Source organism: Pararge aegeria, chromosome 1 (assembly GCF_905163445.1).
Source record: "Pararge aegeria chromosome 1, ilParAegt1.1, whole genome shotgun sequence".
Lineage (NCBI taxonomy): Eukaryota > Metazoa > Arthropoda > Insecta > Lepidoptera > Nymphalidae > Pararge > Pararge aegeria.
Genome location: NC_053180.1, coordinates 3,534,914 through 3,548,567, shown reverse-complemented (window position 1 = coordinate 3,548,567; position 13,654 = coordinate 3,534,914). Strand labels below are relative to the sequence as shown.

The window sequence follows — 13,654 nt, the reverse complement described above, 5'->3', positions numbered from 1 at the left end:
AATGTTCCCTGACGAGATCAAACAACGGCAGCAGGGTATAGGAGAAGTTTACCCCCGTTTATTACTACACGATTATTATTTTGTTATTATTATACTATACCACTAGCGCCAATGCACGGAGAGTTAATGTAACTGTGGGAGAAGACGAAATTGTATCTTGTATGTATATATCCGGGGAGAAAAATGTCTCCTGCCCATGCTAGCTAGAGCCGGGAGATTGCATGCCGTGGCCGAAATCGGTGAGGGAAACTAACTACATCGTTATAATGATTTAGATCGGTGCAGTGGTAGAGACAAACATAGTTAACAAACAAACAAAAAGACTCAAGCATTTATGATATCGTCATATCGCTATGGATTATTATTTTGAACTAATATGGCAACTCGTTCGATAAGGTCATCCGGTGTACGTACCTCCGGCGTCCGTGGCGGAATGTCACATCCGACTGTTATCTGTAATAGGCCGCAGGGAGGTTGCCTCCCCTCCCACGAGACGTAACCCCCTGGGCCCTCTCTGTTACATTCTAATCGAAATACACTCACCAGTACAATTATTTTCACTTCACTAATATATTGAAACTTATTCTTTTGAACAGTAAAAAGTAGGGCTGCCTATTCATAGGCATCGTGGCTCCCGAACGGATGAACCGATTTTGCTTTTTCGTTTTGTTTTAAAAAACGGTTTATCGGGATTATTTTTAGCTGTTTGATGAAAATCGGTCCAAGATGTCCACCGCCACAAAATAGCGTATTATATTTTTATTTTCGTCGGAGGTTTTTTTTTTAATTTATTGTTATAAATATATAGTTTTGTTAGTAAATATTAGTTTACTTTAAAAAATAACGATTTATAGAGATACGACGCCGCGGTCTAAGGCGGCGGCAATCCTCGGGCCGCCAGCGGCTATTGTAAACTCTTTCAGGACCTGAGTGCTGCTAAATGAGATTGGAAGGGCTTACATTTCTGACTAGTATGGTACATGATTCAGTAAAATTTTCCCAAAAAAAAAGTAATCTCTTACAAAAATTAGAACGATGTTATTTGGAACAAAATTCTTAGCAATGAAAAAAAATGGGATTAAATAAAAAAATACTAAACAGTTTTTATAGTATTTTGGTTGTTTAATTTTTTTTTATTACTTATTTATACTTGTGTTTTCTCTAAGTGTAGGTAAAAGCACTTTAATTGAATTATGATTGCAATATATATTTTTTTTGCATTAAAAATTGCAAATAAAAAAAGAAAATGTGAAAAAGAATAAATTTAAATTTCAATGTTGCGTACTCAAATAGAATCCGGTCATATCAGTAGTCGTTATTCAGGCCTTAGAATGATAGCGACAAAATTCTAAATTCATTCCAAGTAAACCTAACATAAGCACTTTTGAAAATTCACGTCTGTCTGTTTTTAGTGACTCTACCAGCGGTTCGGAAGGAAGATTTTACCGAGAAGGCGGTAAGAAACTCAGCAGTTTCTCTTTTCCAGCATCAACAATTTTCATTTTACATTTCAACATTCATTTTTCTATCTTGTAACAGATGCTTCTAAGCAAACTCGTCATTAAGAAATTTATCAATTGCATAATAAATTGTCGAATAATATAACTTGCTGTATAGTAAATGCATTTGAAGATGTGTTTTAAAATTCAAAAATTCAAAATTCATTTATTTCAAGTAGGCCTAATATAAGCACTTTTGAAACGTCAAGTCTGTCTGTGTGTAGTGACTCTACCACCGGTTCGGAAGGCAGATTCTACCGAGATGAAGCCGGCAAGAAACTCAGCAGTTGCTCTTTTCCAACATTAACAATTTACATTTTAAACTTTTGCATGCACTTAAGCCGGCATTTTGACGACCTCCATGGCACAGCGGTGAGCACTGTGAATTTAAGTAGGAGGTCCCGGGTTCGATTCCCGGCAGGGCCAATTTGGGAATTTATTTTTTCTTAATTTTCTCTGGTCTGGTCTTATAGGAGGTTTGGGCCGTAGCTAGTCACCACCCTACCGACAAGACGTGCCGCGAAGCGTTTTAGTGTTCCGGTTCGATGTCGCATAGAAACCTATTAGGGAAATGACTGCCATACTCCCTAACAGGTTAGCCCGCTGCCATCTTAACTGCATCAACACTTACCAGGTGCGATTGCAGTTAAGGGATAACTTGTAGTGGAATAAAAAAAATAGCATTTATATCGATACTTCACGTTTTTAGGGCCAATAAAAAATGTCATGAACCCAAGTCTTTATGATTACAATATCACAGTTCTGTAACAGCATGTTACAATGATATAAAGTGATCATAACACTACATTAGTTATTCTAAGTGCCGTAGCTATAACTATAACGCCCGACTTTACAATCTAATAAAGTGGTGATAACATTTTCGGCTAGTTTATCAGTTTTACGAACGCTTTGATGTTTCGCATAATGTTACTCCATTACAAAGTTATCTTATTAAGGGAGATATCTTGTTTTATACAAATAATTGAGCTTTTAGTAACAGCGTGTGTCCGGTAAAATACTATTGCGATGCTTATTAAACGTAAGCTTATAGAAAAGTCCTATTATAGTATAAAGGACTACGTAGTCGATAAAAAAGCTTGGGTGTAAATTATTGCTCTAACCAGGTTGCTCTTCTAATAATTTAAAATGACATTGTGAGATGGTGATAGCAAAAAAAAACCCGGCTAAGTTTGTTGTGGGCTTCTTCTTTGACCAGGACGCGTTTGGAACCCTCGTAGCTTTAGTTTTAAGTTTACGAATGTGGTTATCGCCATCATCTCACTATCGTGTAATTCTTATGTACGCATCAAAAGTGCCACCTATGGGCCTACTTGAATAAAGATTTTTTGACTTTGACTTTGACTTTACCGCCAAACCGCATTGCTATGTTTGCCGAAAATTAGAGGCGCATGAGGCTTAACACCGAGTCTTAGGTTGTTGGACAAAGGACGGCACTTTTAAATAAATAAATATGCTACGACAATACACACATCGCCATCTAGCCCCAAAGTGTTCGTAGCTTTTGCTAGGGGTACTAAGATGACTGAAGAATAATATACATAAATACTTACTACCGGACCCGCGCGACTTCGTTCGCGAATAAGTCAACTTCAAAAATTAGTCGTATGTTGTCGCGGACTGAGATAGAACTTTGAAGAAACAATTCCCATATACTTACTACTATATTTCCTTCGTTTGGCGTAACGTTTACGCCAAAATCTCTTAAAAAGGATATTTTTTGTCGTAGCATGATGTTATACAGCCTTAATACTACCAATCCAAAAAAAAAAACGAAATCGAAACAGCATTTTCTGAGACAAACGCAAAAGCTTCATAATATTTCAACTATATCTTTCTAAAAACACCACGTCAATATAAAACTCCCAAACATATAAACACCCGAACACTGAAAATCATTCACGTTCATCACACAAACATTTTCCAGTTGTGGGAATCGAACCCAAGGCCTTGGACTCAGAAAGCAGGGTCACTGCCCACTGCGCCAATTGGTCGTCAAACTTTGTAGGAAGTGTTTCTTGCAGGCCCGGCGAGTTAGGTATATACTATTCTATTTCTATCTAACATTAGCCATCGACTTGATCCATCAAGATGAAAAAAAAATAAAAAAAAATAAGGTATTTATAGGTACGGTTAGTAAATTGCGAATTCCAACCGTTTGGTCGTAAATTAGAAGGATAAAGGTCCAAATTCAAATTTAATTCAAATTCAAAATTTCTTTATTCATGTAGGCCTATCCCAGGCACTTATGAAGCGTTCATACATATAATATGTTTAAATAATTAGCACTACGAGTTTTATTCTTAGCACTACGAGTTCTCACTTAGGATACTTGTCTCGAAGAGGACGTTATGGCGAAGGCTTCGGCTATTATCACTCAAGTCAAGGCCAAATCTCTGGTTACGTATTTGGAAGTAAGCTTATCATAGTTACATATTAAATCAATGGTCTTTTGTATTTGCAGCATTTGCAACCAATCACAAAACTTTTGCTCGAACCGCGTTTTCTGATTGGTCGTTAAGTTATCAAATTCTTAAATAACTCTTTTCTCTACCGGTATCTTATAATATAAATAGGTAACTTGCAAGCTGTCAGCTCCGCTCTCATCTCCCGCAAGATAGAATAATGTTTGCAAAATGATTATGTTGGAAAAGAGCAGCTGCCGAGCTTATTCAGTAGGCTACTTGAAATAAATGAATTCTAATGTTCTTTTTTTAAATTTGAAGTTTTATACAAGGATAAGGCTTCGACATCAGCCTTTTCAGATTCTCGAGTTAAAAGAGCAGCTGTAGGAACTTCATCATCATCATCATCTCAAAAAAAAAATGGACATAGGTCTTTTGTAGGGAGTTCCAAATACCACGGTTCTGTGCTGCTTGGATCCAGCGGTTACCTGCAACGCGCTTAATGTCGTCTGTCCCCCTCGTTGGGGATCAACGCTGCGCTTATGAGTGCGGGGCTGCCATTCCAGCACCTTGGGACCTCAGCGTCCATCCTTTCTCCGAACTATGTGCCCGGGCCATTGTCACTTCAGCTTAAGTCGGTAACTCTGGTTTGATCACGTAGAGATACTCCGAGCTTAGCTCACTCTATCGCCCGCTGTGTCTCTGAGCCTTCTTATGCGACCCATAGTTAGCGACCATGTTTCTGAACCATCCATGTAATAACTTAAATTATTATAATAGGGATAAATAAAAATACGCAGTGTCTATTCGATTTCTTTATTTCTATTACGTCAGTGCATATACGACTTAGAGTTATATACAAAGTAACGGTTGGTATGACACACTACTTACTTCGCTGGGTCAGACCAAAGAGGATTTTGCGTTTAGAGACCAGCGTTGCCATACTTGACTTATGCTAAGGTAGGTATAGCTCCGTGCTTTATAACTCATTGGCTCTTTGATACTTGATGCACAAAAGGTATGCGGGGAGTTCCCGACTAGACAACGAGTGATAATGTGTTTCTCTCCACCAATGAGAATGTGTTCTGTCGAGGCGTCTAAGCCAGCGAAGTATTGTATTACAAAAACATTTAAACTTAAACATACAAACATATAAATATACTTAAATAAATAAAAACTTAAAAAATCTACAAATTACAAAATACTAAGCCAATTAATAGAAATTCTTTTTAGCTCGAGCTTGAAACTAGTTGAGAAAAATAATAATGGTTTTTAACGCAACGTGATTGAAGTTTGAATACTTTTACACTAATGTGCAACTGGTTTCAATTTGGAAATAGCGAATGATTTATATATGTCTAAGTACTTACATTACTGATCGTATTATTAATATTATTTTCTAACTATATCACAAAACACAGACGAGGTACAAGCAAATACTTTTATTATTCAATTACATTAATCATATTTTGTTAGTTAGTTAATATTATTATTAAAATTTATAAATATACGAATCCTCATTTATGAGAAAACTTTTAGTTTATAATAATTTAATTTATTATTAAAAAGTTTCAAACAATATTGTTTATTTTTAATCCTATGCCTCACCACATTTCGGGAATTAAAAAAAAATAAAATGTAAATTATATCCCCCAAGTATTAAAAAGACTCAGTAAAACAAATCCCAGCTTTGTATTTAATTATGACTTTAACAATTTCGACTTTACAGTATAGGGCAAAATTGTTTCCACTGGTTTTTTACTTTAGGTTACTACAGTAGCTTATATTAAGTTGATTTAAAAATAATTAAAAAACTTAAGAGAAAAAAGTTCTTAGTCAAGATCTTAGTCTTTATTCCTTGCCAGTATGTCTTTGGCTCTGTCTATTTCTGTAAAAAAAAAGATATAAATTTAATCAAATACATTTCGATAGATATTTAGGTAAATTGTGGCAAGTCTAGGTTACAATAATAATTATGAACTATATTAATCTAACAATAACATTACATAAATTTATATTATTCTATTCGTTTATGAAGATTATTATTTTTACGCAGTGAGATTTTTTTATTGAAAGTGATTAAAAAGAAATTTCCTAATAAAATGTATATTTTTATACCAGTACTCTACTCTTGATCTAAAATCAGATGAAATGGGAAGGTCTCCATAAATCTAGTAGAATTTGCTGATTTCAAAGGTTAAAGTTTTCCTTACAATGCAATAATGCTAATTGTCAAGTACCTCGGAGGTACTAAAAAGGAGGGTATCGAAGATAAAGAAGACTTAAAGCAAGTACTTAAGTAAGTACATGTTACAAAGTAGTTTTTTCGGGCACTCGCGTTTTACACTGTTTGTAAATGCGTAATTTAAGCAACATTTGTGATAACAAGACAGTGTTTAATGCAAGATTGTGCCAAACGACTAGTAGATATAACTTATCAATATTAAAAAAAACTAATGTTTGAAGTAACGTAAGTGGAGTGTCCGTCAAATTTGACGTGACAGATTAACGTGGATTCGATGCTATTTTATATGAAATTTTATTAAAAGATAAACATAAAAATACTGCTTTAAACGTTTAATTTGTTACAGCAGTACATGTATATTCGGTTATTTTATTTCTATCTCAAAATATTTGGTGGCTTTATAATAAAAATAATGTTAATAATGAATTTGTTAAATGGATGTACTAAGAAGCTGCCTATTTTTTTGTACATAATTATTTTTCTTGTTGTTTATAATAAAAAAAATCGATGAAAAACTCAACTCAATATATATTTGTATAAAATCATATTTTTTTGTAAACGTTTTATCCCAAAGTTCCTAAGTCCTATGGTAACGGGAATAAATGTCACGGGTTTAGCTAGTACATTATAATATCGATAACACTATGGTATTTTAGGTGCATGTGGTTAATATTAAAACTTTATTTATTAGCGGATCTGATTGGATAAAATGTGCTTTATGTGCATTATATCTTTACTTAATATATTATTTAATTCAATCATAAATTTTATTATAATATCTTCAATTATTATTAACATTAAATATAACGCATTTACTATTAGATATTAGTAATATTAATTTAATTTAATTTTTTAAGAACTATAATTTTATTATAATTTCGCTAAGATATATTTTTATCGTCTGTAACGTCTTATCGTACATTTCTTTTTATTAAGTAAATAATAATATAATAACATTGAAAATTATTAATTATTATTTATTAATAACAATAATCTGATATATTGTATTATTATTTACATCTATTTCACTAGAAGGCGTAGGATTAAGAAACACCGTGGTCCTTTAATTATTTTCTACGTAAAAGCTTAAAATTACTGGGGTTTATCAAAAATTGACTGAACGAAATGAAGCGGTTCCAAAAGGTTTTTATTTTGAAATGAATTACAATTTTGAATACTCTGTTTCGAATTTATGATTTAGTATTCTTTTATCGCCCAGGAAACAGAAAAGCAAGCACAATATAACTGCATGCAGGACATTCCAAAGTTTATATAAATAAATAGAATAAATAAATAAATATACTACGACATTAAACACATCGCCATTTAGCCCTAAAGTAAGCGTAAAAATATTATACACATAAATACTTATAATATACAGATAAACACCCAGACACTGAAAAACAATCATGTTCATCACAGAACCATTTTCCAAGTGTGGGAATCGAACCCACGGCCTAGGACTCAGAAAGCAGGGTCGCTGCTCACTGCGCCAGTCGGCCGTCAAATATAAATAACCTGAATGGTGAAAAACCTTGGTAAAAACCAGATAGCTTATTTTCAACACTTTCCAAATTTTCAGCATTCGAATCCCCTTTTGTAAATATGCATGTGTATGTTTGAATAAAGTGAACAAAAAACATAGAACTTTGTCTGTAATAAATACAGTGTGATCTATAAGAACGCCTTGAAAATATTACCATTTTCCCTAGATTTCGCGGTCACTCATAAATATTTGCTATTTATTTTTTGTCAAGGCCTTTTTTTCATAAAGTTATTCTATTGAGGAGTGCCAAGGGTAATTTAGATGTCTGGATCTCCTTTTAAGCTTTTTCTCAGTAGTTTAATCGAAAATCAATGTCTGATTACGGCTTTCTTGGGAAACCTTATCTGTATTTGGGAAGTTTATGGTCTATCCAGATATATCGAAGTCAGTGTCCTGTCAGGGTCGAAACTTCACGCTACGTAACGGAATATTGCCTGCATGCACTTAGTTTATGACTAGTACTCGTGCACCCGTTCACCTTCAATATGCCACAGCGTGCCCTGACACATGCATGGTTGACAGTGCTATTAGTTTTTTGATGTTACTCTGACCATGCGGCAACTATGTGTACATACTGTAAAAGTCGTAATTAAAATGAAAGCACTGGGGTAACTGTACGTATAAAATTACAGATTTACTCTAAAGACTCGAATCCGCACTTGGGCAGGTGGTGGACTACGGCCTAAACCTTCTCATTCTGAGCGAAGACCCTTTACCTGTTATTCGAGCCCTAAGGCTGCCAGTCCACCGGAGCGGAGCGAGGCAGCGGAGCCGAGAAACGGACTAATGCGAAGCGCAGTTTCGTACTGTGTCTGGTTCACTTAAGAGTAGCGGAGATTTTGTGCAATCCTATTGGTTAATATTTCTCCGTATCTCGGCTCCGCTACCTCGCTCCGCTCCGGTGGACTGATAAAGATTACTAGATGTGACGTCAATTTACATAAAAACTTACACTTCCGTGATATAGGCAAGTGTTATGGACTTCATACAAATCGTATACAAGCAAATTTTTCCGTTCGTAATAGTTCGCAAATCTACCCTGACCGTGATATATCTGAATAGATCATTTTCGTCTGCCTGCATAACATTGATTAAATAAAAAGTTGATGACAGACAGGCAGTTGATCGTAAAATAAATGATAAAACAATATTACTAGTCCGTCTTCAAGTTTAAAGAAGATGTTGACATTGTACCGACCACACATATTGTGGTAGGTATAAGAGAGAAGAATGAATCTTGATGACTTTGAAGTAGTTAAAACGAGCACAATTAATTGTGTGACATCAAACAAGACACACAATTACACAATAAATGAAAACATTGTCGACATAAATTGCAGTTACGAGTTTGTTAATGTTCAAAAATCATACGAAATCTAGGCCCTGGTTTAAACAATACTCCAGAAATGAATGAATGAATATTCCAGAAAAGCATTTACCATGAAAACAAACTTTAAGTTAAGTGTTAGTACTATTTACAATATAGATTTAACTAGTATACGTAATTTATTTATATTTTACGTCAATAAAATATAATAGAGGTTGTGTACAACGAATCAAAAAGGTATCTACATTGGATATGCGGCGGTGGTACTTTGCGGAATTCCATAATATACTTACAATTAACACCAAGCTTAGCCTGATATAATCCAAGTAAACCAGGCAAATCTGCACGGTGAAAAATTAAAGTTTCATCAATCTTGATACAGGCAATCTGTTCTTGTACACTGTTGTGTGCACCTTCAGACCACAGATGGACAGATCTCGGACCACAAGACCACATCTTTCGGATATGTTGAATTAACAACGCATTATTGTAAAGCGATTATTTCTGTATTCGGTCCACTAATCCGCACTGTGCCAGCGTGGTGTGCTACGGCCTTAACCCCTTCTAATTGCGGGAGGAGACCCGTGCCCTGCAGTGGGCCGGTAATGGGTTGATCTGAGCAGTGTGGTGTATCAAGATTGATGAACGCAGAAGTTGCACCGTGCAGATATGCCTGGTTTCCGAGCAGATTAAGTTTGGAGTTCATTGACGAATCTGTGTTTTTAATGTACAAGTGAAAAGGATAGGTTATCTTTCAGACATGTTTTTTTATCATGACACAGATTTAAGCAAAATACTGTATTTTGCTTAAATCTGTTTCATGCGTCTGTCATATATTGTAGATCCTGGCGCTTGGTTGTCGGCGGCTTCATTTCGAGATATTTTTTTAAGGACCCACAAATTTCCAAGCCTCAGCGTCACCAGCATGTTGTAGATTTTTTCGCAACTTGCTGAGTTGCTAGTCGATTTTAGGGGGTAAACACATCAAATGTAAAATATTTGACGCTAATTTCGATTTCCTTCTCAGTGGCCGCAGAAAATTACATAAACATAAGAATTTTTGTCCGGTTTCCAAGCCCCGTTGGTTGACACCGTGCATCCGTTATAATTTTTCAAGTTTTTGACAAAATATGAAGCCGCTGACAAACTAGGCGACAACAAAACCGCCGAGCTTTCTCGGTTGGTCGGCGGTTGTGCAGACTCTTTAAATAATTAAAAAAACATAATTAAATAATAATTTCGACTAGAACATTCCATTAGGCTAAGTTGATATTCACGCCGACCCCGGTCACGAAGTCGTCCCTTATAAGCGGAAAAAGTGCTGGGTGTCTGAAAAAGAAGAAAAATTGTTGCACTTCAAATTTTGTTTAAGTAAAATGTTTATAACTTAATTTTAGTTCCACATATTTTCCTTTCATTTAAATAAAGGCTTTTACAACACTCGTGGAAAAATTATTACAAAAACAGGCACGGGCAAGACAGGGGGTGGGGGCGAGCTGAGATTACAACACTGACCTCTATTACTACCACTCGACAGGGTGTTATTATTTTAGTCTCCAATTGACTGTGACATTTTGGCGTGGTTAGTCGTTAGGCTGTATTACGAATGTAATGAACAACTATTTGTTTTTTTTTTCTTTATTTAACTTGGGAGTTTTGTAATAAAATTGACATTGTCACCAGAAAAGAATAAATAATCCTTATACTTATTAAGCATTAGCTATTTGGTGAGCGATCTCGCCTCCTTGGTCTGTGGAGCGCCTAATAAACTGTTTCACACACCCGCACTGAAATTATGTTTAACATATGAAAAACATCATCCCAGCAATTTTGTGTTGTTGGTATTCTCATCATGTGTTTATTTCATTCCACTACAATTAAGCCCTTGGCTGCAATCTCACCTGGTAGCAAGTGATGATGCAGTCTAAGAAGGTAGCGGGCTAACCTGTTAGGGAGTATGGTAGTCATACCCTAATCGGTTTCTACGCGACATCGGCACGCGCGCTTAGCGGCACGTCTTTGTCGGTAGTAGGGTGGTAACTAGCTACCAGACCAGGCCAGAGAAAATTCAGAAATTATAAATTCCCAAATTGCCCCTGCTGGTATTGAACCCGGGACCTCCTACTTAAATTCACAGCGCTCACCGTTGCAACAGTGATGTCGTCAAAACTTATTTGAAGAAATATGACCAGAACAACCGGTTTTAGTAATTCGCATTTTACTTCCCTAGACACTTATTCACCATCAATAGACCATAGTAGTCCTTAGGTGGACTAAAGGCCTCTCCCAACGGGATTGGTTGCTGATCGCAGTAGTTGGTAGTATAACACAGAGTAAAATGCTGCCCGTACTCCGGTACATTCCTTATAAGCTTCGTATACTGCCGCGGGAAGCAGAAAGGTGTTGACCACTATATTCTGATCTGCCATCACCACACGTCCTACTAAGTTATAGTATTTACTTAGTCGCCGTGAAAGACACCCGCGAAAAGAGGAGGAAATACTTATAACAGCTTTGGAATTAAGAGCGCAAAAATGTAGCCAATAACTTGGGAGACCAAAACTGAGCGATAACAGCCAGTAAATGATCAAGATTAGCTCTTAATTTAAGATTTGCTCATTCGCAACCGAGGAATCGCTTCCGCATGTCACACTCTGTACCGACGAGTTAAAATGGGCCTATTTTTTTAGCGGAAGTTTTCAATCTAATTTGAGCTTTAAAACAATAAGTTTACGATCCGTTCTACTCTAATGTTCAAGTATTTCAATACTCGATTAAGACTCGATTGCGAGCGAGCAAATCTCGTACTAAGGGTACAAAGTTAATGTAGAGGTCAATGGAGTAGTGTTAGGGCGGTGACTCACTCGTGCGGCGCGGGCCACTGCGGCGCGTGTTTGTGCGTGGCAGCGCGCGCGCGGGCCAGCAGTGTCATGACAGCGCGCTTAGTCGGCGACATGGCGGCCCGCGCACCCAGTAGCGGCCGCTTGCGCCCGCTCGCGCCACCCGCCCCACCCGCACCTGCGGACAAGCGCGGACCACAGCGTCAGCTTATGTGTAGAGTACCATACGTCGCGAGCGAAATCGCAAGCGACAGATTGCACGTGCATCTCGAAACAACTACACCTCGGAGACCGCATGCAGTAAACTTAGTATAAGATTTGCATGCTCGCAAACGTGGAGAATAACGAGTATCGTGTAACGAAACCCTAAACCGCATGGACTAATATAAATGAAAATTAAACAAATAAATCTTAATTTAATTCAGACAGACAGGTCTCTATACAAATGATTGTTACTACGTATTATAAAAACTTAAATTGAAATCCTTTACAATATGTACAATGTCATGATTTCATTTTATTTAACCTGTGGAGCCCTGAATAGCGAGTGTTTAGATCTTATTATACATACAATGGTGTAAAGTGCGTCCCATAATAAACAATAAATAAAAAACATAAATAATAATACATCCTTACACAACTCTCTGTGAGGTCAATTTTACTCTGAGTGTTGTGTGAGAGTGTTTCGTTATTCGAAAATAACTCCTCGATTCCGAGTGAACAAATCTTGTACTAAGGGTACAGAACTGCAAACGAATATTCTAGAGATTTCGCGAAAGTTGCAGCTTCAACAATTCTTGCGGCGGGGGAGCTTGGTCGAGCCTGGTAGGGTTTACACATCTGCCCCGTTACAGCTCTTCTGCGAAAATCTTATACAATTAAACTTTTAGATTATAAAACGATTCGTCCATCACTATTATTTTTCTTACTAGCGGAGTGCCCATGAAAGCAGTTATGACGTCATAAATCCACAAAACAAAGGACTATCACCATTAGTCCGTGGCAAGCGCAAACAAACGTTTCGTGTATTTCAACCAGTGGTGGAAATAATGCGTCAGGAATCACGATATCTGCAAGATATGACCCAAACAAAAGACTTGGAACTACTATCTGAGAACTTAAGTCTCTGGTCCAAGATGTAACGTGTAAGCGGACAGCAGCAAAAATATATAAGAAACAATGAAATATCATAATTATGTATCTGTCACACATTTGTCTTAAATAAAGAGATTTGTACATCACTCATTATGTTACATAGAAAGTGTGACAAAGAAATTGGCTCAGTATATCTTTACACGAAAAGGCCTAGCAAAGGCTACGCCTTTTCTATATCATCTATATCATTGCCGAATGATCGTAATTACTATGGAGTGACAAACAAATATGAAAACAAAATAAACCTATAATTACTCAGGAATAGCGTGACCTAGGTAAAAGTTATACTGTCCTTTTCACATGGGAAGTAATGAAGAGAGGATAGCACTACTTTTAGATTTGCTAATTTTTTTTTCAACCGAATTTATGAAAAGAGTGTCGTTAAAATAATAAACTCATGAGTAATGAGTGAGAATTGTTTTGAATTTTATATCAAAATATTTGTTCGGTTTTTAGTGATGAGTGATTTATTTACTCTCGCCCAGACCACACGATGCGATGTGGCAACGTATCGCAAACACATTTACCACGATGTACGCTTTGGAGCGATGATTCAATTTTTGTTAAAGAACAGTAATGTAGAATTAAATTTTAGTAGAAGCGGTGATAGCCTAGTTGG

The 13,654-nt window shown here is 36.3% G+C and overlaps 1 protein-coding gene across 1 annotated transcript in view; it reads right to left on the bottom strand.

The window, feature by feature from the left end:
* Positions 1–10,296: 10,296 nt before the first annotated feature.
* The window catches only part of LOC120623233 (KH domain-containing, RNA-binding, signal transduction-associated protein 2), a 314,271-nt gene continuing 310,913 nt past the window's right edge, over positions 10,297–13,654 (bottom strand). Inside the window, exons 10-11 of the mRNA XM_039889154.1 lie at positions 11,905–12,058; positions 10,297–10,369 (exon numbers count right to left, since the gene is read on the bottom strand). Coding sequence (XP_039745088.1) covers positions 10,297–10,369; positions 11,905–12,058 — 227 coding nt within the window. The remainder of the gene's footprint in view (positions 10,370–11,904; positions 12,059–13,654) is intronic.